We start from the raw sequence: 27,562 nt of genomic DNA on the forward strand, positions 1-27,562 counted from the left end.
TTTTCTTTAAAATTTAATTTCTGAATGCTCCACCCCATAAATAATCATTTCTTCCACAGCAATTACATGATTCAATTATGGATTCCATTTTCCAGTAGTGATTTTCAGAGTAAAAATAAATAAAGTACAGTGAACTGGGGGCATGACACCTGCCATCCATGGTGGCGATGGGGACTCCTCCCCTCCCATAATTCTTCTTGATCAGTCATCTTCCCAGCTGCCTCAGGAGTTCCCACCACCTGCAGTAGGAAACTGTACAGTAGGAAGCAAAATGCTTCCCTGGACTAGCTTGGGAATTTGGCGTAGGCACAGCATTATCCTACAAAATTTCTCCTTCTGTGATGCTGCTGAGAGAGAACAGGGCAACTGCTCATGAAGTCGCTCACTTTCACATCCCATGTTTGCCAGCTTCCATATGCTCAACTTTAATGATCGACTGTGTCAGTTCATTTGGACGATGGCCTTATTCATGCTTCATGTGCCTGCTGTCCCCAGCACCTCCAACCAACCACAGCAACTGTTTGTTGGGTCAATGCATGGTATCCCGCAAAGGAGAAGTTTGGGAAATATTCAGTTGCAGGGGCTGAAGGCAAATGGCTGAGTGCCGGGCAACCGGGTCAGCAACCTAAGGCCTATGGGGGTCGTTTAACCAGCCCATGGACCCCTGCCACCTGCTCGGGGACCCCTGCCACCCATTTGGTCAGCTCCCGTGCGCCGTGCTACACCGGTGTGGAGCAGAGCGGGGACTGTCTTCTGCACCGCTGGCTGGCTTCCCATTGGCTGCAGGATGCTTCTGCAGCCAATGGGAAGCTGTGCACGCCTCCTTCAGGCCGGAAGAAGTGCCAGAAATAGCATTTGCACATGCATGTGTGTGCACTCCAGCCCACTGTAGCGTCTGCGGGACCGTAAACCGGCTCAAGTCACAAAAACTTTGCCGACCCCTGCCTCACAGAAATGCCAGATAAAAACAGACTTCTAACTAATAGTGTTGGATCTGGAAAGAATGAGAGATGCTGCTACACCACTGGAACCCGCTGGATATTTAGAGTCATCCCTGATACAAACTTAATTTCTAAGCTATTTCCTTGCTGTCATTGCAGTGTCTGTCATTGCAACTGCCACCATATGCTCCTCTTCATTCGGAGGAGGCTGCAACCAATGCCCAAACATAAGTCACATCCATTCCCACATGACACTCAGGGAGGGAGCCATTTTCTGGACTTGTAGTGTCTGTACCGCTGGGGGGAATGGGCTGCCTTGCTGAGCCCTCTGGTCAGGTGCCTTGTCCATTTCTCTTCTGGTAGCAGGGAAGGCAGGAGCGCTCCTTGTGCCCACTGCTCACCGAGCAGGCATGACACACGATGCTCCGACACAACCTGAGAGGGCAAAAGAGAGAGTGTGCACAGGAAACCACTTGGTTAATGTTTGTTAATGACATGCATGCTTATGCTTTATTACATATAATGCTTTTTAAAATATGGATTCTCTCTCTTAATTCTGTCCTTTTATTTTTGAAATTAAGTAAGCAGTGTTCTTAACCCTGTTGGACTGAAAAATTAAGTTGTGAGCTTTAAAGAGCAACATTTGATAAGAAATAGTTCTAGCCCTAGTGACAGCAGGGCAACCAGAATGGAACAGTTACCTTTCTGTGTGTGTCTGCATGAGAGGGATTTCCCTTAAGGAGGGCTAAGAAGCAAACAAGATTTGCTGTGCATGTGAACTGTGATGCAAGCAATCTGCATTCTGCTACTTTTAATATGCAGAAGCTGTGGGCCTATGCAAATGGAGGACATTCCCATGCAAGTGGAGAGAACAATTTCAAGACAAGTTAAACCTGGATCTTGACGGAGAAGAATGCTTTTTTTTTTTCACTGGTCAGTTGGCTTTATGGATTCTATGGGAAAGAACTTTTGTTCGCCAGCCTATGTGACTATAAAAACAGATCCCTCTCAATGCCAATTTGGAGAAGCACCAATTCTCAAAGAGGATTACAAATTTGGAAAATAATTGCACAACAGAGATTTCAAAAGGCAAGGTGTAGGGGTCAAGGAAGGCTAACCAGCACCCGGGGCAGGGCGGAGGGCAGCAAACCGCCCAGCAGTGCTTGCACCGTATGGCGCACGCACCATATGTACAGTGCATGCATGACAATGCTACGTGCTGTGCATGCACCGATGGGCAGTTTGCCGACAGCGGCGCTCAAGCACAGTACAGGCGGCGGCGGGATCCTCTGCTCGTGGCTGTAGCTCTGAGAGAGCTGGAGCTGCAAAGCCACGCTCCCCCCTTTTCCCTTTTCACTGTAGGCTTGGGAGTCGTGGGCAGGGGGGGGGGAGGGCAGAATGTCACCCCCATCAAGATGGCACCTGGAGCACACTGCACTCACCTTGCTCTGCCCCTGGCAAAATGTGACCATGGCACTTCTTTCTCCCACCTTACTTATTTTTCCTAATTTTATGAGTCTCCTTTGCCAGGACACTCTTTTCTGTCTGTACTTCCTCACTCCTTGGTGTGTGTGTATGTATTAGGGTTAGTGTGCTAGGTTGAGTAATACCTTCACTTTATTCTCTATTTCTCCTTTTCAGTGTTTTTCTTCACAAGGGTGAGAACACCTAAAGCTGTGTAACATTTTGTTAGGCAACCAAGTTTTGGACTTTCATTTTTGGTCCGGTTCTTTGTCCATATATTCCCTTGCAAAGGAAGACCTCAGGTTTTGGTCTGGTTGTTTATCTTTATACCCTTGCATTCCTTTTCCCAAAGAAAGCATCTTATGCTGTGCGTTTCAGGCCTGATCAATTTTGGCAAGCAGAGCAAAGCTGTTATTTAAAGTTCATTATCCAGTTCCATCCCCAAACTGTAACAACCTGACATAAAATTCAGATCTGCCCTGAAGTCACGATAATGCCCTACACACATTATGGCTAGGGGTCTCAAAAGCTGGAAGCGGCCTGGTTCTCTTGGATCCTTGAAAGGGCCTGTCTATAGATGCCTCTAGCCACAATCAGATGGCAGGTGGCTGGCATGTCACCAGCACAGAACTTGCAGAGCATCCAGCTGCCCTGTAAACAAAGAGTTTATGAAAGTTTTTAAAGGCAAGGGCAGGAGATTTAAAAAGCAGAGAGAAGAAAGATCTGATTGGGGATGTGTCCCATCAAGTTAGGCCCTGCCCCTGCATCACCCCTTTTCTACTGCTAGGGAGCTGGAGACCCTTCATTCGTAAACAACAGCTGCAGAAAGGAGAAGTCATGATCCAAAACAAGACATTGTGGTTTTCACAAGCAAGTGAGCATGGGAAGAACTGACGAGAAATGGGAAACATCACGCGAGACACAGCCTGGGCACCTGAAATTGTTGACAGCTAGCTTTCTCACACTATGGGATGATGACACAAGGAAAAAGATACAAAAAGAGGCTTTTGAGATGGAGAGGATATGAGAGTGTGGTTTTAGGGTAAAGGTAAAGGGACCCCTGACCATTAGGTCCAGTTGTGACTGTCTCTGGGGTTGCGGCGCTCATTTCGCATTATTGGCCGAGAGAGCCGGCACACAGCTTCCGGGTCATGTGGCCAGCATGACAAAGCCGCTTCTGGCGAATCACAGCAGCACACAGAAACACCGTTTACCTTCCCGCTGTAGCGGTACCTATTTATCTACTTGCACTTTGATGTGCTAGGTTGGCAGGAGCTGGGACCGAGCATTGGGAGCTCACCCCATTGCGGGGATTCGAACCGCCGACCTTCTGATCAGCAAGCCCTAGGCTCTATGGTTTAACCCACAGCACCACCTGCATCCTTGTGGTTTTAGGGTATTGACACTTAATTTATGATGTGCTTGTTCACTTGTTTCGGGTGAAAAGTCCAAGTTGATCAGAAACTGAATATGAGCTGTGGTGCAGCTGCCTAAAAAGCTAATGCAAATTGAGGCTGTACTAACAGAAGCATGGTGCCTAAATCTCGAAAAGTGATCAGCCCTTTTTGCATCTGAGTGCCCTTCAACGATATGCATAACTGATCTAATTACCAACGGAGATATACGTCAGCTCTCTCCAGAGGTCCCTGCATGCAAAAGGACACACTGGGAAGTTCTGTCACTGGGTGGTGTCACATTCTCACCTAGACCAAAGAGACCCATCTGTACCCATCTGCAGGGGTATTCTTCACTGGGGAGGGCCATTCTCTGGTTCAGCCTCCTTTTCCCACATGCTGTGGGATCCAGTAGGGCAGAAAAACAGAACAGGTGGAAGGAAAAGCATACTCCCTGGCTAAAGTTCTGTTTCTCCTTGACACACTTGCAGTGCCCGATTTACCTATAAGCTAAACAAGCTATAGCTTAGAGCCCCACTCTCTTGGGGGCCCCAAAAAATTTAAAGAAAAAAACCCACTTGATGTACATTTGCAAAATGTAAGATAAAAACAAATAAAACCTACATACAGCAACAGTGGCAAATGGCTTTAGATACCTATTAGGTCCATAAATTACCATATAGCATAATTTACCAACAGCGGCAATTTGTTGTTGACAAAGGACAGCTGGACATATAAAGGGCCCCAATACCTTCAGTAGCTTAGGGCCTCATCAAACCTAAATCTGGCCTTGCACACTTGGTCCTCCTCACTGAACACAAGTTCTGCAGTGGCTCCCCGTTTGTGGAATGCTCTCCCTGGGAAGGCTCGCCTGGCGCCTTCATTACATTGAACCAGGCAAAAATACAGCTCTTCTCCCAGGCCTTTGGCTAATTAGGCAGCCTATGTCATTTTAAATGTGTTTGCGGGAGAGGGGCTATTGGTTTGCTCTTGTTCTTACCAGGTATTTTGTGTTCTCATTTTGTATTTTTATGTTTTGAACTGCCCTGTGATCTTCGGGTGATATGGGCAGTATATAAATTTAATTAACAACAACAACAACAATAACAACAGGACAGACATTACCTGCACTGGTATCGGCGTGACATGAGCCTGAAATCCTTTTTGCACTGAACACACACCCCTGGGTTCTGAGGAGCTGGAGATACTGTTGTGGAGGCAATGCCTTCTGTCTTTTGCCACAGGGCATCTTTTTCCCTGAAGAAAAGGGAGGACAGAGAAGAGTCATTTACTTTTTCTAGCTCTATAGGCAGCTAATGACAGTAAGAGCTGTTCGACAGTGGAACTTGCTGCCAAGGAGTGTGGTGGAGTCTCCTTCTTTGGAGGTCTTTAAGTGGAGGCTGGACAGCCATCTGTCAGGAATGCTTTGATGGTGTTTCCTGCTTGGCAGGGGGTTGGACTGGATGGCCCTTGTGGTCTCTTCCAACTCTATGATTCTATGATCGCCACCAGCCCATGACAAAAGATGGAGCCTTTGAAGAATCACAGATCATCCCTTTGTAGCCCCTTGTCAATGCAAGAAGTGCACTCAATGTGTTTTACAAGTTGACCCTATGCAGTCTGAAGTAAGCACCAGTGCAACTCACTCCCAGGAACCTATACATAAGATTGCAGCTGTATTGATCTTCATGAACTGAATACTATGCTTTGTATTGCTATTCTGTGGTGCTTGGATGTCTGTTGCTCTTTATCACTGCGCTGCAGCTGAGGTTTCCAGCTGGGAAGATGAGACTCTGGCTGGCCTCTAGCTTATCTAGTGTGTTTTGATCTTTGTGGGGGTCCCCCCCCCCCGGTTCCCCAGTCTGCATTTCCAAAGCCAGCAGCACAGAGGGAGTGCGGCTCCCTTCTCCTCTGCGCCTCATGGACTCAGTTTACTCACCGTAGTAACTCCAGCAGTTTTCCTTTCATGTTGCAAATGATCTCCCCCTGTTCTGACAGCTCCCCTTTGTACCTCTTCTCCTTCTCCTCCGATTCCTGTTGGCTTTTCTCCAGCAAAAGCAGCAACTGTTCCTTTTCCTGCTGAGACCTAAGCAGGAGGAAAGGAAACTACTGCATACATACACACTGTGAACATCTGTTGTTTCGAACCACTTTAATTGCAATGGCCTGTTTCAAAGAATCCTGGAGTTTGATAATATATGATTTCTTCAGCATTTCCTTAACACAGGACCTGGAGCACACCAAGGGCACTCACAATTCTTTCTTTGCAGCTGAATCACTTGACATTTTATGACATCGGGTGATTGACAAGTGACTGGCCAGATCTAGTTCTCTACCCCTGCTTTATAGGAGCATAGGAGACTGACTTACACCAGGGTTTGAGGCTACCAGAGATGGGATATGAACTCTTCTCCATGCAAAGCACCTGCTCTCTCCCTGAGCTACAACCCTTCCCTTAAACCTACCATCCAATGAAAGAGACTCATGCTCTCACCGGCTCAGCTGCTCCATCAGATGCATCATTCTTTGTTCCTTTGCAACAAACATTTGCTTTGCTTGCTGCACGTCAGCCGTCATTTTCTTCAGATGGTAAGTTAGACACTGAGGGGAATCAGGTAAGGGGTGGGGAAGCACAACAGAAAATCAGTGGGTCCCAGTTAGAGAGATCACACAGACCCAGGAGCAAACAAGGGTGGGGGTATTGCCAAGGTTTCAAATTCGACAGCTGCATTTTCAAGGCTGTGGCAGCATCTGCAAAATGTAGTTGCTGGGGCAGCACTCCTTCAGAAGATGCCATTGGTAATGGACTGCTAAACTCCAGAACTTACTTAGCTCCCCCCCCCCCCTTGCACTCTAAATGAGCCTATATTTTTGCTCACAATACTTTCTGGCCTGGAGCTTCACCAGTACGCCAGGACTTTATATAGAAAAAATGGTTTTACTTTTTATGATACACACACTGTTGTTCCTGTCTCCAGTGTTTGTTTTCCCCCCCTTGAAATAATGTTACAGAAAAACATAGTTTTTAAGTCAACGGCTTGATGTTATGTTTTAGAAAATAATTAAGAATTAGAGGATTTTTAGAGATCAAATGTTTAGTTTCAGTTTCCAGATTTGTGTATTGAAATTCAAGTTTTGTCACATAAATTTGAGGATTGCCTAAAACCTGAGTCCCAGATGAAACTCAAGATTCACCCCAAATTTAAGAGTTCAGCACCTGACATATAAAACGCAAACTTCATAGTTAATTTTTTCTTTACGTTCAAATTCAAAATGGTTTTGTAGTTCAGACTTGCCCTACATGTGAGCTAGTCAACATGGCGCCCACCATATGTGGTTGGACTCCAACTTCCAGCATCCCTGGCCACTGGCTACACTGGCTGGGACTGATGGGAGTTGGAGTCCAACAGCTTCTGGAGGCCACCACATTGGCTACTCCTTCCACAGACCTCCTCTCACTGGAGAAGAGGGATGCCAGTTGCAGGCAGTGCCTCCATATGGTCAGGATCAGTAGTACACTATTTCTCAACTGTCATGTATCAGTACATGGAACATGAGTCCTTACCTTCCCATGGGCTTCTGCACAAGGCTTAGCACCGGCCCCTTTCTTGACAGGACTTGCTGCATCTTGTAGCACATCGACCTGAAGAAGCTCTGTGTTCATTGGCGGTGACCCTGCTCCTCCATGGCTGTTTTCCTCAGTGATGCCCCTCTTCCTGACCAGGTCCCTGCCTTTTTCATCTCTGGCTCCACAGGTTGAGTCCAGCACAGGGACAGAAGGAAGCCATGTCCTCTCTAGAGCACCTTCTTCCCTGGGCCATTCCCAGCCCTGCTCCAAGTCTTCACTCAGCTGCTCCGCCATGTTTGTGGCCTGCATCTTCTCCTGCTCCAGTTGCTCCAGTTGATTTCTCAGCTGCAGGCACTCTCCCCTGAGGGCTGAGGCCACTACTTCATTTGTCTCCTGCAAGGATGTCTGTTGTGCTTTGCTGGTGGCCTTGAGCTCCTCCAGCTCTTTCCGAAGCTGTGTAGCCTCCTGGGTCCGTCCATCCAGAGCAGAAGCCATGCTCTCAGCTTGAGTCGCCAAGGCCTCTCTTTCTTTGAGGGCTTGCTGCAAGGTGGCCCGCAGCTGCTGCCTCTCCTCTTGCAGTGTGGCCAACTCCTTTTCAAAAGCTCCCAGCTGGTTCCCTAGTTCCTGCAAAGTGCTTTCACACCTGGCCTGCTCCTCAACAGCTTGAGCTTCCAGCTGAGACTTCTTGCTGGCCGCTTCCTCTAAACGAGCCTCCAGCATAGTGTTTTTCTCCAGGGCGTCCCGTAGCTGGGCCAACTGGTCATTCAACTCTCTTTGCAAACCTTGAGCTGCTTCTTCCTTGACCCTCAGGGCCTTACCCTGCTCCTCCAGAGATGTCCGGAGAGTGGCAACATGCTCCTGACATGCCGACAGCTCCTTCTGAAGGTCCTGAACCTCTAGTTTTGAAAACACCAGACTTTTCTCCTGGGACACCAGAGTTTCCATAAGAGTCTCCTTCTCCCTCTCTAGTACCTGTATCTCAGCAAGGCTCCTCTCCAGTTTCCCCCTTAGAGGACCCCATTCCAACATGGCTGGATGTTCTTCCCTTTCTGCTGGCCTGCAGCTCATGCCTTCTGACTGCTCCTCATTCATTCCCAGCTGGCCACCTTGGCTTTTCATACCTTGGGCTTCCCACTTCTCCAAGCTCTCTTCGCATGCCTTCAGCTTCTCCTGCAGGCTCTGACACCGAGAGGCCAGATGCTGGCGCCTTAACTCTTGGGCCTCAATGTCTGCCAAGTGCTTCCTCCTCTCTGCCTCCTGAGAACTCAGCCTTTGCTCTGCCTCCTCTAGAGACCTCTCGGCGGCATCTCTCTTGGACCAGGCCTCCTGGCATTCGCCAGTCAGGTTGGCAACCTTGTCCTCTGCCTCCCTGAGGGCCTTGATGGCTTTGGCCAACTCCTGCTGCTGTTTTTCCTGCTCATCCATCTTCTCCTTGTGTTGCTGCTCATGTTTTGCCTGCTCCTCTTTCAGAAGCTGGTTTTCCTCCAAAAGGGTTAGCCTCAGAGATGCATTCTCCTCTTGCTGCTGGGCCAACTTTTGCCGCAAAGCAGCAAGCTCCCACATCAGCGTTTTGAAGTCCTGCTTCCACCTGGTGTCACCTTCAGTAGGTGGGCTCTCCATCTTTCCACACAGGCAATGATCTGCCTGATGAAGCAGGGAACATCGTTCCTTGGTGGAAGAGATGCTTCCTGGCTGCTCCTTGCTCAGCTTCTCCACTTGGGCCTGCAGCTCACCATTTCCCTTCTGCACCTCCCTGTCAGCAGTTGGATCCACTTCCATAAAATGACTCAGCTTCAAGAGAGCACCTATCTGCAGCAGACTGTTCTTCCTGCTTCTCCAGATCCCAACCCATTTCTCCATTGAGTTTTCCAGCCCAGCACTGAGTCGATCATCAGCAATTGGCTCAACAGCATGTTGGTCACTAGCGGTTCTTGGTGAGCTCTCGTGAACTTTGGTGGCCCCTTGGTGGTTTGCGCAGTTTCTGTTTGGGTTCCCAACCTATGGTCAACAAACACATAAATTGCTTGGTATGGAGTGATGGAATCAGGCTGGAACAAAGGCCTCTAAACTACTGTGAATGAAAAAAAGTGAACAAGAGGCTGAACAACAATCTTTTAATGTGAGGTAAGATAAGACAGACACAACATTTGTAAAGTAATGAGGACAGGTGGCGCTGTGGGCTAAACCACTGAGCCTAGGGCTTGCTGATCAGAAGGTCGGCAGTTCAAATCCCCACAACGGGGTGAGCTCCCGTTGCTTGGTCCCAGCTCCTGCCAACCTAGCAGTTCGAAAGCACATCAAAATGCAAGTAGATAAATAGGAACCGCTATAGCGGGAAGGTAAACGGCGTTTCCATGTGCTGCTCTGGTTTGCCAGAAGCGGCTTTGTCATGCTGGCCACATGACCTGGAAGCTATACACCGGCTCCCTCGGTCAATAATGCGAGATGAGCGCGCAACCCCAGAGTCGGTCACGACTGAACCTAATGGTCAGGGGTCCCTTTACCTTTACCTAAGATAAGACAGACACAACATTTGTAAAGTAATGAGGACAGGTTTTGCAGTGCCCCCAGAGTGTTTAATACAAATGTGCTCTTTCCTCTCTTAGTGTGAGCTCCACAAAACTGGCTCTGCACATCTGAGGTGAGGAAAAGCCAGCTGTGGAGAGTGTTGGTTGGCTATTGCCCACACCACCACCAAGACAAGTCTCCCAAATCCAGGAATGGGGAACGAGTGACCACCACAGCCCTCCTGTGTTTGGGCTGGGAAGGGATTGCAGGTTCTAGATCCATTTTCATGACAGGGAAAGGAAAAGCTCTCAAGGTACACCAGTGATCCAAAGTCATTGCGGGGGTCTTTGGGCAGGAAGTATTTTGCAGTGGGATAGGCAAGGAAGTGATGAATATGTACCTCAGAGGATGCTGCCTTCTGCTGGGAGTGCATAGCAGCTGGGTTGGAACATCGTGGCAAAGCCCTGGAAGAGATCAAAGCAACGGATTTGCAAGGATGCTGATGATACCAGTATTAGCATCCAGAGATGCACTTAGCCTGTACTAGAAAGTGGACTTTTGGCAGCTCCAGCTCTCTGGGATCAATTACTAGCCAAAATCAGACAGGTGTCTCCCATGATGATATTTAGGTGCCTAAATGAAGACATTTTTGTTCAGGAAGGCTTTTCCAGAGGTGTAGCCCAGTCATTTATGGAAGGCCAATTTTATGAAATTGTTTTGTTATTTTTAGCATTCGTATGGATGTTTTCACTGTTTTAGTTTGCTGAACTGATTCTATTAGTGCAGAGCTCACGTCTCAGTGCTTTATTCTGTTTCCACCAGGTTTACCACTTCCGTGGCTTTATGCTGTGAAGCCGCCTGCAAAATAACAGAAGCTTAGCAGTAGCAGAACAAGACCTAAACCAGAGGCTCTGGTGTGAAAAATTTTGAGGAGGGAAGAGCGCCTTCTGCTGGTGACAACATGCAACAAAGCCCCTCCCCTCGCCTACTTCCTTTGACTGCCTTGCTCAGAAAGCTCAGAGTGGAGAGGCTGCATCTGAATCCATGGAAAATTTGCAGCAGCGCGCCTGCTACTCACTCAGAGACCACGGGCCAGGCAGCATCCAGGTCTACTCTGCGCAGGGCCAGGTGAAAGGCTATGCCATCCAGCTCATAGAGGAAGCCCAAGATGTCCGTCCACAACTTTCGATCCAAGAAAGGGCTGCGTGCATAATACCACTCACTGCAAAGAGCAAACCATACATACATAGCAGAGACTTTAAACAAACTCATTGTGCTGGGGGGCTCTAAACTTTTGGGGCCCAGGAGCATATTTGGAAATCTAAGAAAGTGTCCTGGGTGCCACAAAATGCTCATTTCACAGAGGAAAACTGGTGATGCTCAAACCTTCCCCCACCCCAAACCAAACCAAACGACGACAGCAACAATGGGGAAAAATACCTACATGAACCTCAAAACAAATAACACAGAGACAGAAAAGCAGCTGGCCCATATAAATGCATACACAATTTTATAATGCACTTCTCTTATCATAGAATCATAGAGTTGGAAGAGACCACAAGGGCCATCCAGTCCAACCCCCTGCCAAGCAGGAAACACCATCAAAGCATTCTTGACATATGCCTGTCAAGCCTCTGCTTAAAGACCTCCAAAGAAGGAGACTCCACCACACTCCTTGGTAGCAAATTCCACTGCCGAACAGCTCTTACTGTCAGGAAGTTCTTCCTAATGTTTAGGTGGAATCTTCTTAGGTGGAATCTCTTAAAGTTTGTTTTTGGTTTTTTTTTATAAAAAATGTTTTATATACAGTATTCCATTTTTACTATGCATTGTTAAAAGATTTGTTGCATACTGTTTCAGAAACATTTATTGGAAGGCAGTTTATAAATCCTTAAATGAATGAATGAATGGAAAAATAATAACAACAACCACCTGTCAACTTTCTCTAAGCCATAGAAGTCTTACTATTTTGAAAAATAAAAAACTGGGAGGGACAGAGAGCCTTGGCAGCTACCAGGAGTGTGTGTGTGTGCATGTCAGGGCACCGTGGTGCCCACAGGTGTCACGTTGGGGATCCCTGTGCTATCCCAACTTCCCCATCTGCCCTTTTCCCATCTGTGAGGATAGTGTGCAACCTTCTTTTCCTGTATCACAAGCTTCCTCTCCCACTGCTAAGCCACTTTTACCTCCAAGCTCTTCTTACCTGATGACTTCTGGCTCCATGAAACAAAGCTGCAAGGTCTCCGCCAGCTGCCGATGGACCAGGCAATAACGAATGAAAGCACGGCCCTTCCCCATGGCTGTTTTCAGCTACCAAGGGAAACAGATTCACATTCACAGGTGGGAAAGCCTCCAAGAGTTGCCCTATTCATTAGGTGATTCTTTATTGACACCATCTCTACCCCATCTGGCCTGGAATAAATTCTGGGTTAGGGGTTCAAGAGGAACAACCAAAAGGGCTATGCCCACTGCCCCTCTGCATTTGCTGCCTGAGGCGGTCACCACACTCTGCTCAATGCTAGGGCTGGCCCTGAAAATATGGCATGATTTCCCTGTGATTATTCAGCAGTTAGCAGTTCTTTTATATACTATTTATACTAATATCTATGCTCCTATGCAATCCTTAGTGGTTCATTAAAAACAGCCCGCTAAGAAATACATGTCCATATGCTTAATTGTAGATAACAAACATAGATTCATAGAATCAGAGAGCTGTAGAGTTGGAAGGGACGGCAAGGGTCATTCAATCCAGCCGCCTGCAATGCAAGAAACTTTTGCCCAATGTGGGGCTCAGACCCATAACTGTGATTAAGAGTCTAATGCTCTGCCAACTGAGCTATCCCAGTACCAACTGAGCTACAGTGGTACCTCTACTTACAAATAACTCTACTTACGAATGTTTCTACTTACGTACGGAGCTCCGTCCGCTATTTTGGAAGCGGTTTGGATAAGATTTTTTCTACTTACGAATTTTTAGATAGGATTGCTTTGACTTACGAATTTTTTCTCCCAATGCATTCCTATGGGATTCGACTTACAATTTTTTTCAACTTACGAATGTGCGTTCGGAACGCATTAAATTCGTAAGTAGAGGTACCACTGTATCCTGTTATGGGTGTATGGCTCTTAACATTGCAAAACAGTGCTGTATTCTTAAATTATTTTTGCATAAAGCACAGTAAGATGTGAAAGAATATGTGAACAGCCCAGGTGTAAGGCACACTCGAGCCTTCCCCAACCTGGTGCCCTCCAAATATTTTGCACTACAACTCACATCAGCCACACCCAGCCCAAGGCACCAGATTTAGGGGAAGCTTCCTTATCAAATAACCCCCTAAGGGCTGTTTGCCCTTGTTTCCCTCAGGAAACAAGAGACAGTGCCATCACATCGTACCTCTGGGTGGGGAGCGTAGCCAGGATTTATTTTGAGGGCAGGAATGGGTACATGTGAAGAACTGGGGAAGGAGAAAGGGAGACATGGGCATAGCCGGGGGGCAGGATTTATGTTAGGGGGGCAGAACCAAGTTATCTGTGAGGCAATTGGTCAGTTTGTTAAGTATTTTTCTTTATTTACCATATTTTTTGCTCCATAAGACACACTTTTTTCCTCCTAAAAAGTAAGGGGAACTGTCTGTGTGTCTTATGGAGTGAATGTGTGGTCGATTGCTGGCTCCCTTTCCAGCCCCGCCCCCTTGCCCAGGTCTCAATTGTTGAATGTTCTGCAGACTGAGGCTGTTTGTTGCCCCAGCAACATGTGACTGGCTGATTAGATTATCTGTCTGAAAACTGTAGAAACAGCTCCCTTTTCTTTCCTAAAGAAGCTGCAGAACTGTGAGTTGAACCCCATAAAAACAGGATTTTTTCCCTTTGCAAAGTAAGCTCAACAACTTTGAGCTGATCCTCAAAAAAGGGGCTTTCCCCCTTTCCTCCTCTAAAAACTAGGTGTGTCTTATGGTAAGGTGTGTCTTATGGAGCGAAAAAATACGGTGCTTGATTGGGGGGCAGCTGCCCCCCTGGCTATGTCCATGTCTCCCTTTCTCCTTCCCCATTCTTTCCCATGTACCCATTCCTGCCCCCAACGCTCACAAGTTGTGGAAATTTATCCCCACAGAGATGCATATGGAACATTTATTGTGTAGTTTTTGTCATACACTGAAGGTGCAGCTCTGGCCTCTGACAACGCAAGGTGCAAATTTGAGGATCCACCCTATTCTCTTGACTGTTTTAACCATTTTTCGCATTTTATTTTAAAATGGTTGTAACCTGCCCTGGAACCACATAGTGAAGGATGAGTAATTTAAAATAAATAAATAATAGTGGTTGATACTATTAATAGCATCAGCCAATCTTACTTTGTCGAGGGAGGTGACGTGTTGCACCCCTGCATGCACACCACTGTGTAGCCTGGTCAGGATTCGGCTCAGGAAGTCCCAGTAATCTTTCCTTTGCCCAAAGAGGTTTCTCTTTTCCTTCAGATCATACTATAATGACCAAGCGGAGTGGCGGGGAAAGCAATGACAATGGCATTGTTAATTTTTTTTTTTGATGTTTACGAATCATATTTCAAAACATTCATGACAAAAAAAGAGAAATCTTTAATCAAAGAATATAGACAATTTATATAGATAAACACAGAAAAGTAGAAAGAAGGAGAGAAAAGAAAGAGAAAAAGTAAAGAGCAGAAAAATTAGAGAAGGCAAAGAAAGAAAAAAAAGAAGAAAAGAAAAGAAAAGAAATAGTATTGGCTTCCACCGCTTCGTCATACAGTAAGTAAATTAATGCGTTCTTAACTTAACTGTCTTTTTGTCCTTTTGTCAACACTAAAATCAATTTTTCTTGTTTTCATCCTATAAACCTTTCATTTCATCAATGACAGGGTTAGTCCAAGCATAGCCAGATTTTAGTTCCCAGACCTTGTTTACCTAGGTAATCATTTAAATATCCCCATTGTTTCCTTATCAAAGCTTTAGGTTTGTTGTTAATTACATCCGTCAGTTTTGCTAGTTCCAGATATTCGCAAATTTTATTAATCCATTCACCCTTTGTCGGGATATCTGTGCTTTTCCATTTACTCGCGACTAGCATTCTGGCAGCAGTTGAAGCGTACATAAAGATATTCCTCCTCTCGCCTGGGATTTCATTATATAGAATGCCTAATAAATACATTTCGGCCTTTTTAGGAAAAGACATTTTTATCATTTTTTTAATCTCTTCATGGATTAATTCCCAAAATTGTCACATCTCCAGCATTTGTTACTGCACGAATTATTCATTTTTGCCAGTTTTTTTTAAAAAATTTTTTAAATTTTTTTATTTACTCATCTGCGGTAGTATTTGTATCCCACACCCAACAATTAAAATGCAACAAGCTGAAAACGCTGGCCGCATTAAGATAAATTCAACAGTGTAAGCAAGTTTGGATGGATGCAATAATATGTAAAAATCTGTAAAATATGTAAAAATCTGCAGGGATTTATGATATGAAAAATGAACCGTGGAAAGAGAAGAAAGGAAGTCACTGATATCTTAAGGATGTAAAGTGAGTACTTTAAATTGTAAAACAGAAAACTTAATAAAGTTATATCCAATGGTGCCTTGGTTTTCAAATGCCTTGGTACTCAAACAACTTGGAACCCCTAAACACTGCAAACCCTAGTAAGTATTTCAGGTTGCAAACTTTTATCGGAAGCTGAACGTGCTCAGTTTTGAGTGTTATGCTACTGTTTTGAGTGCCACACTTCTGTTTTGAGTGCCACACTTCCGCTTTGAGTGTTACGCTGAGGTCTGTCTGTTTTTGCGTCTCTTTTTTTTTGTGAGTTACTGTGTGGAACCCAGTTCAGCCACTGACTGACTGATTGATGGTGTGACTGCAGTACATTGTTTATTTTATGGATCAATGGTCTCGTTAGATAGCAAAATTCATGTTAAATTGCTGTTTAGGGATTGTTTTTAAAAGTCTGGAAGGGATTAATCCATTTTGCATTACTTTCTATGCGAAAGCGAGCCTTGGTTTTGGAACACTTTGGTTTTGGAACGGACTTCCGGAACAGATTAAGTTTGAGAACCAAGGTACCACTGTATATATATATATAAAAACATATTAAAATGCAACACCAATCAATAAAGCAACAAGAAGTTACACAAATGTTTCAGTTGCCACCAGTAAAACAACAGAAGAGGATACACAGCAACACCACTGTGAGGTTCCATGGATTAAAAGTGTAGGGATCCAAGAAGCCTGAGAAAAGGAAGAAGACTTCACCTGCCACTGGAAAGAGCAGGCTCCCTCAACCTCGGCCCTCCAGATGTTTTGAGACTACAATTCCCATCATCCCTGACCACTGGTCCTGCTAGCTAGGGATCATGGGAGTTGTAGGCTGTGACAAATTGAAGCACTTTTAAAATGTTTATTTCTGCCCGGCTGGCAAAGAGTTAACCCACCTCCAGCCTGACTGGCATAGAACTCTGATGGGGGCGGGACTGTGCCCGGTTTGAAAGGAGGGAGTGTCGGTTTTGGTGAGTTAGGAGGGAGAGGGAGGAAGGTGTGGTGTGATGTTATGAGGTGGCTTGTATGAAGACAGTTAAGAGGCTAGGAAAACTTAAAGTTAAATGTTTGACTGAGTTTATTTTGTACAACTGGAACAAAGCTATTTAATAAATGACACGTTAAAGAATCACTTATGTTTTTAACACAATAAAACTTCATCTCTGTTTTTGCCAACAAGAGGTCCGTCTGTATTTTTCCAGCGAGGTACCAGGACTCACAGCCGTGGTGACTCAAGAGAGGACAAAACTCACCTCAGGCAGGGAGATAGTGGTTTGTGTCCTGTAGTTACACGGAGGAGGCTTAGAAGGGTAACCTGAGGTGCCAAGAAGTTGCCAGAGTGCATAGGGCAAACTTCTACAGTGGGGAAATCCAACTGAGGGAGACCCTTTACTGGAGGCAAGAGGTTATTCCTGGGGGACAGCCTAGAGTTTCTTAAGGTACCAGGCCACGCAAGCTGGAAGGCTCTCCTTACTAAGAATCCCATTAGTAAAAGGGGGTTTATTTTTGAGGCGGCAGGACCAGAGGGTGGGTGTTTTCCCCTCTGGATTCCTGTGTCGCAGTGATAGTAAGGCAGAGTGGGACCAGGGTCGTCACATTTTTGGTGGCAGCGTCGTGATCGAAATTCAAAGCTCACGCGCTTAGTTTGGTTTGAGTCTGTCAGGATTTTCCTGTGAGGAAAATGACTCACGTAAGAAAACCCAGAGAGGCAAAAGGAGATGAAAGAACGGAAGGGGCTGAGGGAAGCCCAGGTTCTGAGGTAGAACTGATGAAACTACGAATTGAGATGGCCCGAATTGAAGCTGAGAGGGAAAAGATAGCAGCTGAAAGTGAGAGAGAAAAAGCCAGAATTGAAGCTGAGAGGGAAAAGATAGCAGCTGAAAGTGAGAGAGAAAAAGCTAGGATTGAAGCTGAAAGTGAGAGGGAAAAAGCTAGAATTGAAAGTGAGAGAGAAAGAGCTAGGATTGAAGCTGAAAGTGAGAGGGAAAAAGCTCGAATGGAAGCTGAGGAGAGAATGCAGTCCGAGAGGTTAAGGGTTCAATTAGAACAGGACAGAATGAAGCTTGAAGAGATACGTTTGCGATCAGAATTAACTAGTAGCCCAGTTAACAATGATAGTACCGCAATTAATTTAAAAAGGTTCCCCAAATTTGGAAAAGACGATAATGTCGAATCGTTTCTATTTACCTTCGAACGCGTTTGTGTGGAATTTCAAATACCTGAGGAGAACTGGATGCTTTATTTAAGACCTCAAATTTGTGGGATACTAAGTGAAATTTATGCTGACCTGAGGGAAGAAGAGCTGTCAAGTTACCAAGTATTTAAGCAAAGGGTCAGGGTTCGATGTGGACTCACGGCTGAACAAAGCAGAAAGGCTTTTCGTGAGGCAAAAAAGGAACATAAAGAGACTTATGCCCAACTAGCTAGCCGCTTAGATAAATTACTTGACAGATGGATTCAAGGGAGTGGAGTGAAGGACTTTGATGAGTTAAAACAATTAATTTGTTTAGAACAATTTTTTAAGCAAATCCCTAGCAATTTACGTTGGTTCTTGAGGGATAAAAAACTGAAAACTGTGGCACAGGTTGCTGAGGTCTTAGACGAACTACAAGGAGATTTCAATGAAATAGCATTCCCAAAACACTCACAGAAGGGTAATCCATGGAGAAACAGAGAAAATAAAGACAGGCAAGAAAATTTTCCTGTCAGGGAATCAGTTTCTGACAAGACAGGGTCTAAGAAAATCACTTGTTTTTTCTGTAATCGTGAGGGCCATGTACGTGCCAGGTGCCCCCTGCTGGTTAAGTCGCAAACTACACCTTCTGCAGCTAAACAAGTAAAACTGGTAATGCAGTCTCAGGAAAATAGCTCGCCTCAGACAGAAGGCTCAGAGAAAGCGGACAGTCCAGCTGAGACTACTTCTAAGGTCTTGCAGGTCTGGAGGGCTGAGCAGGAGTGCAACCAAGATTACATGGAGCCAATTGAATTAAATGGTCAGTCTTGTTTAGGTTTGAGGGACACAGGAGCAGAAGTCTCACTTGTTAAATCACAATTTGTTCCAAGGGAGCAGTACCTCAAGGGTCAGTCCTATAGTTTAAAAGGCATATGGGGCCCACATTTTGAAGTACAGTGGTACCTCGGTTTATGAACACAATTGGTTCCGGAAGTCTGTTCATAAACTGAAGCGTTCATAAACTGAAGCGAACTTTCCCATTGAAAGTAATGGAAAGTGGATTAATCTGTTCCAGACAGTCCGCGGAGTTCTTAAACTGAAGCGTTCATAAACTGAAGTGAACTTTCCCATTGAAAGTAATGGAAAGTGGATTAATCCGTTCCAGACGGGTCCGCGGAGTACTTAAACTGAAGCGTTCATAAACTGAAGCATGGGTGTAATTGGTTCCGGAAGTCTGTTCATAAACTGAAGCGTTCATAAACTGAAGCGACCTTTCTCATTGAAAGTAATGGAAAATGAATTAATCCATTCCAGATGGGTCCGCAGCGTTCATAAACCGAAAATTCATAAACCGAGGTGTTCATAAACCGAGGTTCCACTGTACCATTAGCTGAAGTTGATATTACCTACAAAGGATTTTGTGGCAAGTGGAGAGTAGGAATCCTAAATGAGTTGGAGGTACCCTTTTTAATAGGGAATGACCTAGCTAGTCAGAAGCACCGTATTCAAGTGATAACTAGGTCACAGTCTCAAGTCACTGAGAGTAATCCCCCTGCAGTTATAGAGACACCCATAGAGCCTGGTGAGGATGAAGGGCTGATTAGCGTGCCAGTGGTCCAGGAGCACGGTGCCCAATTCTTGAGTGATCAAAAAGAGGATGAAACTATAAAAGAGCTGTGGGGTAAAGCACAAAGTCCTACTGCAGAAGTAACTGTGGAGAACCCCTGCTCATTTACCACCATTGAGGGAAGACTGTATAGAATTTCTAGGAGGAGGAAAACTGCTGCTGTTTGGGAAAGGAAGAAACAGTTAGTGTTGCCAAGAGCTTACCGGTTGCAAGTGCTACAAATGGCACACGACGCACCCTCAGCAGCGCATCTAGGCATTAGAAAGACTAGTGATAGAATCCAAGCAAGATTTTACTGGCCTGGGATGGGCAAAGACATCAAAGAGTATTGCAAGTCCTGTGTGATCTGCCAGAAAGCAGGCAAAAGAGCGGACAAAACGCGAGGCTTGTTACAGTCTATTCCGGTAATTACTGAGCCCTTTTCCAGAGTAGGAGTGGACATCCTCGGGCCTATCTCCAGAGTTACGAAAAGGGGGAATAAATTTATTTTATGCCTAGTGGATTATGCTACGCGCTATCCAGAAGCAATACCTCTAAAGGACATTGACTCAAAGACTGTAGCAAAAGCCCTCATGTCGGTGTTCTTAAGGCTGGGATTCCCCAAGGAAATTATAACAGATTTAGGGACATCCTTCACGTCCAAGACTATGGAAGAACTTTTAACTCTTTGTGGAATTAAGCATGTTAAAACTACGGCTTATCATCCACAGTCGAACGGCTTGACGGAGAAATTTAATTCGACCCTGAGCCGGATGCTAAAAACCTATTCCATCAATCATCCTAACGACTGGGATGAGAGGCTGCAACACTTCTTATTTGGTTATCGCGAAGTGCCGCAGGAGAGCACAGGGTTCAGTCCTTTTGAACTCCTATTTGGACGACAGCCACGAGGACCCCTAGACTTGATGAAAGCAGCGTGGTCGGGGGAGGAGCAGATCGACAGCCCTGATGTTGTGACGTATCTACAGGAGCTGCAGAGCGACCTTCAAGAGCTACGGGAGCAAGCTGCTCACAACTTGCAGCAGGCACAGCGTCGACAGAAGCAGTGGTATGATGCACACGCAAGAGACAGAACTTTCCAGCCTGGTGACAGTGTGCTCGTGTTAAGAACAAGACGTCGAAAGAAGTTGGAGATGTCGTGGGACGGTCCCTTCAAAGTGGTCGAGAAGATATCTGCGGTGAACTATTTGGTAGAGTTAGATGGGGAAGGGAACCGATGTAAAAATTTTCATGTAAACTTACTTAAGCCTTATTTTGACAGAAATAAGTTGGTGTTGCAAGTAAAGGGGAAGGTGACCCAAGGAATTCATTTAACTGGGTGGGGAGAGCTGAGTAAGGGCACAACTCTAGCAGAAGTGCCATTCGATGAAAGTCTGACCCCAGAGCAAAAGGAGCAGTTAAAATTAGTCCTTGCTCAGTTTGCTCAGATCTTCTCAAACATCCCAGGGAGGACCAGCCTAGCAACTCATAAAATAGACACAGGGTAAGCACATAAGTGGGAAGGAAAACATCATAGCGGACGCTTTGTCTAGGTATATTTTTGAGAGGTATAGAATGGTGCAAAGTATTATATGAAACGGTGGTAACCCTAGCAAAACATTTGTGCTTAGGCGTTATAATCTAACACATGCCAAACATGGTTTATTTGTGTACAAGTTTATGAGATGTTAATTTAGTTGACTTTGTAATATGAGTGTTATAGAATGCATTGAAGGATTTATAACCCCAAGCCCATTGCTTTGGCATTGCTCTAGTTAGTTAAGAGCAAGCCGACGCAATGTCTTTGTGGTGGGGGAGATATGTGACAAATTGAAGCACTTTTAAAATGTTTATTTCTGCCCGGCTGGCAAAGAGTTAACCCACCTCCAGCCTGACTGGCATAGAACTCTGATGGGGGCGGGACTGTGCCCGGTTTGAAAGGAGGGAGTGTCGGTTTTGGTGAGTTAGGAGGGAGAGGGAGGAAGGTGTGGTGTGATGTTATGAGGTGGCTTGTATGAAGACAGTTAAGAGGCTAGGAAAACTTAAAGTTAAATGTTTGACTGAGTTTATTTTGTACAACTGGAACAAAGCTATTTAATAAATGACACGTTAAAGAATCACTTATGTTTTTAACACAATAAAACTTCATCTCTGTTTTTGCCAACAAGAGGTCCGTCTGTATTTTTCCAGCGAGGTACCAGGACTCACAGCCGTGGTGACTCAAGAGAGGACAAAACTCACCTCAGGCAGGGAGATAGTGGTTTGTGTCCTGTAGTTACACGGAGGAGGCTTAGAAGGGTAACCTGAGGTGCCAAGAAGTTGCCAGAGTGCATAGGGCAAACTTCTACAGTGGGGAAATCCAACTGAGGGAGACCCTTTACTGGAGGCAAGAGGTTATTCCTGGGGGACAGCCTAGAGTTTCTTAAGGTACCAGGCCACGCAAGCTGGAAGGCTCTCCTTACTAAGAATCCCATTAGTAAAAGGGGGTTTATTTTTGAGGCGGCAGGACCAGAGGGTGGGTGTTTTCCCCTCTGGATTCCTGTGTCGCAGTGATAGTAAGGCAGAGTGGGACCAGGGTCGTCACAAGGCCAAAACATCTGGAGGGCAGAGGTTGAGGAAGCCTGGGAAAGAGGCTAAGGAAGGCTCAAGGCCAGCCTCTCTAGGGAGGGGCATCCACCAAAAAGGCCCTTTTCACAGTAGCCGCCCATCACACTTTCAAGCCTCCCAAGATCTTAGGGTCCAGGTTTGTTCATCTGGATCAGGCATAGGCAACCTTGGCTCTCAAGATGTTTCGGAACTACAGCTCCCATGATCCCTAGCTAACAGGGCCAGTGGTCAGGGATCATGGGAGTTGTAGTTCCAAAACATCTGGAGAGCCAAGGTTGCCTATGCCTGATGTGGATGTTTTACTGCTTTAAATTGTTGACTTGCCTCTGAATACCAGCTGCTGGGAATTGCAAGCAGGGTGATTGCTGCTGCGTACTGGTCCCGCCTGCAGGTCTCCCATGGGCATCAGGTTGCCTATGGTCAGAAGAAGTTGCTGGACTGGATGGACCTTTGCCCTGATCCAGCAGGGCTTGCCTTGTGCTCTTACCTTCTTGTAAGCTGCTCTGAGCATTGTGACTACACTGTGTGGGCAGGGCATACATTTGCTTTTGAAAGAACAATAATAATAGCTAACCAAGTTAGGCGCTTTGGGTTTGTATTAATGGGCTGCACTTGCAGCACAGAAAAAATAGAAACGAACGAAAAACCTGCCCTCTCGGATGTTCATCCCGCAGCTTAAGGTGACACAACCTCGGGGATCACCCGCACTTTGCTGCAGGATGCAGAAAAGGTTCGTGGGAAGAGCAGCACCAGAGCAGGGCAGCATGAGTCACACGCTGCAGACTTTGTGGGTGCACACCACCTTAAGCTGCAGTTTGCACAATGTCTGCATCATCAACCCAAGTCTGTTAGAGGTGCCTTACCTGCAACAGGAACTCCAGCTGGGCACAGAACTGCTGCAACTCCCGACTCCCGTCCGTCACCGGTAGTCCCTGCTCCCGGTAGTTTTTGTTTAACTCGGTCACGGTATCTAGATAAAGAAATGGGTGCAATTAAGCCACATTCCAAAGCATTAAATGTTCCAGCCCTGCTACCCTACTATGCCCTGCAATGCAGGGCGTGCCAGTAGCTTTACTGTATAGCCAAAATAGCACTTCTGAGAAACAAGAGGGAGATATCTGCATGCATTGAGGAACCCCGAGATTTGGAGGTGAACATGATAGTTAATATAAGAGGGGTAACGCCCCAAAATCATGCTTTGCATGCATGCGCTCGCATGGAGGGAAGGGAAGAAGCACATAAGAAAATCATGTGTGCTTACTCTTTAAGTCCTTGACCACACGAAGAATCTCTTTGTTGCTGGCCATAGCTCTGCCTCAGCTTGCCTACAAAGGAAACAACCATTCATGAGGAGAGGGGTGGAGTGCCTTTTTTGTCCTCTGAGCCCAAGGGTAGCAAGGTAAAAGGTAAAGGACCCCTGGACAGTTAAGTCCAGTCAAAGGCGACTATGGGGTTGTGGCGCTCATTTTGCTTTCAGGCTGAGGGAGCCGGCATTTGTCCACAGAAAGCTTTCCTGGTCATGTGGCCAGCAGGACTAAACCACTTCTGGCGCAACGGAACACCATGATGGAAACCAGAGCGCACGGAAGCGGTACTGATTTATCTACTTGCACTGGCATGTTTTCGAACTGCTAGGTTGACAGGAGCTGGGACGGAGCAATGGGAGCTCACTCCATCATGGGGATTCAAACCACCGACCTTCCGACTGGCAAGCACAAGAGGCTCAGTGGTTTAGACCACAGCGCCACCCTGGGCAACAAACAAATGGGGAAATATGCACATAGTTGGCTATTACTTGCAGCAATGCTCCACCATGTTCATGGGAAGGCAACATATCATGCAAAAGACATTTGATGGTGACTAGCACTACTGCAATGCTAAAGGAAAAACCTGGTGTGCGCTTTCCCTGCACCCAGAAAGGACCCAAGATTCTGAGCAATCATTCCTTCCCTAAATACACAAGGAACTAAAGCAACTAGTTTCAAGTGGCCAGAACTGACCAGGCTAGGCCTTTCACAAGGATGTCATCTGCAACTGTAGTGGTATTTTCTGTAGCTTTACCCAGCCCACAATACAGCCATTTGCTTACAGCTAACACTGCTTCTGCTTATTTCTCCACACATTGCCCCCATTTCCCAGGCTGTGTATGCTCCATACATTTAAAGAACCCCCTTAAAAAATCATGGGAGCTTTAGTTACATAGCTACATTTCCCAGGATTCAGCGGGGGGGGGGAATGCTTTACATGTAGGCATACACTTTTCTGAGGCATCTCTGTGGGTTCACCCATTAAGCCCACCCACCAGGGATGTTGTGAGGAGGTGGACTAGGGGACCAGAGCCTTGGATCTTTTGTGCTGGGGCCCAGACCTCCTGCCCCCTGCCTCCTCCCCACACTTTTGAAAATTATTTTTTAAAAAACATTGCTTACAGGACAGCTAAGAACACTATGACAAAGCAGACTGCTGGTGAAACCCAGTCACTCACCCTTGCACATTTTAATAATTGAATGGAGTGGGGAAGGAAATTGTGTGTGTGTGTGTGTGTGAGAGAGAGAGAGAGAGAGAGAGAGAACAACAACAGCAACTTCTACCTGTTTCTCTCCTTTGCCAAAACAGTTGGTACTAAAACGAGTCTTGTGTGCAAATACATGAATTTCCATATGCTTGCATGCAAAAGTTGAATAGGTCCCAGCGCTAAAGATTCTCATACATCTAAGCTGAACATTCCCCACTTCCTGAATCCATTGGGGGGGGGAGTGTTGTCTCTAGCCTGAACACACTGTGCCATGGTGGGCCCTGCCTCACAGACACCCCTTTGACTTTTTGTTTTTCCTGCAAAGAATTGAAAATATAATGCTTCAAGAAACTTGAGAACTGGCCAGGGCTGTCTTAAGCCCATCCAGCGCCCTGGCACTAAGGTCCCCCCAGCGCCCCCCTCCAGAGCCTCTCCAAGGGAGTGCCAAGAGGACCGCGGCAGCAGCGGGAGGCCACCTCCAAGGACTCCGCGCTGCGCTTCCTTCTCGTTTCCCCAGCGCTGGGTTCCGCTCAGTCAAGCTTCGCCACCAGCGCGCGCACCGCGGGACCAGCAAGAGCTGCTTGGGCACTGTACGCACGCTGGTGGCGAAGCTCGACTGAGCGGAACCCAGCGCTGGGGAAACAAGAAGGAGGCACAGCGCGGAGTCCTCGGAGAAGGAGAGAGACGCGGCGCAGCCTCTCAGCTCGTGGAGCACAGTCCTGGCCAGATCGCTGGAACCCTGCGCTCACTTGGCGCCCTTCCAGCGCCCTCCAGCGCCCGGCGCCATGGTTCTCCGCGCCACTAGCCTCTATGGCTAGGACGGGCCTGGAACTGGCCATGGTGTCTGTGTGAGATCTCCAGCTTGATATATCAAGGCAGATTTGAGAGTTTTATGCAGATGAAGCCTGCCTCCTGGCACCCCTCGTCACTTTCCCTGATTTCTCTGCCCTCCTTGGACTAAATCCCACCACTGAGCTCTGCTACCTATGTCCTTCTGTGCGGCCAGAGGACTGGAGCTCCCACACATACCTGGTCTGAGAGGCTGGATCTCAGCTGAGCACACCATTAAGCGCTGGCCTCTGTCCTGGTGCCTCAGGACTCATCTGTTTGAGCTGATGGGCATCTGCTGGCAGCTTCCTCTTTCCTCTGCAAGTCATTGCTTCCCAAAGGCAAAGCATATGAGGAAACCCCCCTGGATTCCAGGCAAGGCAGCAGGGGAAGAGGCCTCATCCAGCAGCGCCCTGCCCACAAGCCACTGTTTCTGGAGTTTAGCCTTGCAAGCAGTGCCGGATTTAGGTATAAGCTAAACAAGCTATAGTTTAGGGACCCACTCTCTTGGGAGCCCCCCAAAAATTTAAAGGAGAAAAAACTGGATGTAAATTTCCAAAAAAATATGATAAAAATTATAAATAATAGTGAAATAATTATAATAAATATGGTAATCATAATTATTTCACTATTAATATACTTCTTCTTAATTATATTTCAGTTCAACAATTACTTTGATAAAATGCATATTTTGTTATGTGAAAATGGCTTTAGATACCTATTAGGTCCATAAATTACCATATAGCATATATTCAACACAAAAAACAGCAACAATTAGTTGTTGACAAGTACAGCTGGACATATAAAGGGCCCCATTACCTTTAGAAGCTTAGGGCATCATCAAACCTAAATCCGGCCCTGCTTGCAAGCCCCGATTCAAATGCCACAGCGCGGCATTCAGCCCTCGACGGGCAATCTTGCAGAGAGGAAAGTGAGCAAGAGACGCCAGGACCGAAAGAAGGGCAAAGTCCTACTGATCTTTCTCTTTCTCTCTCTGTTCACACACACGCTTTCTCTTTCTCTCTCAAAGCCGGATGACTTGTACCCTTGTGCCAAAGAGGGGGAGCATTTATCCGGTGCTCAAAATTGCACAGGAACCGAAACTGACTACACCGGAGATACAAACTTCAGAGAAGCCTCTTGCAATTTCAGTGAAGGAGTCCCAACGGTGCAAGATTATTTGCGGGGCGAGCGAGTTGTGTGAAAGCGACAGGGGGCTCCACTCTCCCGTGTAAACTTTCTCCCGAGCGCAAGCGTTAGAGTCACAATATGGGGCCGGCACTTCGCGACGGCGCGTTGTGTGAGTGTCCCTCGTCTAGGGCAAAGCCTGGCTGCGAGACTCACCCTCCTGCCTTCGCTCTCCAATCCTTGGCACAGGAGAGGAAAAAGCAGCCTCCGCCTCTCCCGATCTGTACCTGAGGACGGAAACCAGGAAGCAACACGCACCTTGGCGCAAGGCGTTCCAGCCAGCGCCTTTTCCGCATCTGGCGCTGCGGGCGCGCAGCCACCAAGAGGAAGGGCCAAGTCAAAGAGCCGTGTGTGTGTGTGCGCGCGCGCGCCTGAGCTGGCAAAACTGAGGCTCTCCACAATGCCGAAGTTGGTTACTGTACTAGTTCCCAATTCCTCATTTGCTCCAAATCTAAAAAAAGAAGGAAAAGTTCATTACGTCATTGAGCTACAAAATCAGCTTTGGGGTTCCCCCAAATCATATATCTCTACGACTGGGGGACCCTCGACTTCGAGCCCATGGGCGTAGCCACAGCCATGTGATGGGGAGAGGGACAGCTGCCCCCCCTCCCCCAGTGCCAGATTTAAGTATAAGCTAAAAAAGTTTTTTGGGGGCTCCAAAAAAATGTAAAGGGAAGAAAAACTGGATACTACTTCTTAATTGTATTTCAGTTCAACAATTACTTTGATAAGTATATAAAAAAATAAAAAAGTCCAGTAGCACCTTAGAGACCAACTAAGTTTGTTGTTGGTGTAAGCTTTCGTGTGCATGCATTTATCTGAAGAAGTGTGCATGCACAAGGAAGCTTATACCAAGAACAAACTTAGTTGGTCTCCAAGGTGCCACTGGACATTTTTTTTAATTTTTTTTATATATTTCGACTGCATCAGACCAACACGGCTACCTACCTGAATCTAGAACTTTGATAAAATACATATTTTGTTATGTGTAAATGGCTTTAGATACCTATTAGGTCCATAAATTACCATATAGCATATATTCAACACAAAAAAACAGTGACAATTTGTTGTTGGCAAAGGACAGCTGGACATATAAAGGGCCCCATTACCTTCAGTAGCTTAGGGCATCACACCTAAATCTGGCCTGCTCCCCCCCCCACAATTATTATTGAAAAGCATTGAAAGTACTCAAATATCTGAGGTTCTGTGTCTCCTTCCCCCGCAG

At 46.3% G+C, this 27,562-nt stretch overlaps 1 protein-coding gene across 4 annotated transcripts; it reads right to left on the minus strand.

The window, feature by feature from the left end:
- Positions 1 to 26,665, minus strand: RUFY4 (RUN and FYVE domain containing 4). Of its 4 annotated transcripts, none has more exons than XM_035127960.2 (12): positions 26,494 to 26,664; positions 23,068 to 23,131; positions 22,670 to 22,776; positions 14,228 to 14,356; positions 12,079 to 12,185; positions 10,954 to 11,097; positions 10,276 to 10,339; positions 7,365 to 9,365; positions 6,294 to 6,400; positions 5,739 to 5,885; positions 4,925 to 5,056; positions 1 to 1,376 (listed from the first exon to the last, which is right to left on the minus strand). In XM_035127960.2, exons 2-12 carry the CDS (start codon positions 23,111 to 23,113, stop codon positions 1,274 to 1,276), a joined length of 3,087 nt encoding a protein of 1,028 aa, XP_034983851.2. In that variant the 5' UTR covers positions 23,114 to 23,131; positions 26,494 to 26,664; the 3' UTR covers positions 1 to 1,273. The 4 variants fall into 4 exon arrangements, with proteins under 4 accessions (XP_034983851.2, XP_034983842.2, XP_034983859.2 ...); XM_035127951.2 differs by having other exon boundaries at positions 25,969 to 26,664; XM_035127968.2 differs by having other exon boundaries at positions 25,351 to 26,664.
- Positions 26,666 to 27,562: the final 897 nt, after the last annotated feature.

Source organism: Zootoca vivipara, chromosome 1 (assembly GCF_963506605.1).
Source record: "Zootoca vivipara chromosome 1, rZooViv1.1, whole genome shotgun sequence".
Classification (NCBI taxonomy): domain Eukaryota; kingdom Metazoa; phylum Chordata; class Lepidosauria; order Squamata; family Lacertidae; genus Zootoca; species Zootoca vivipara.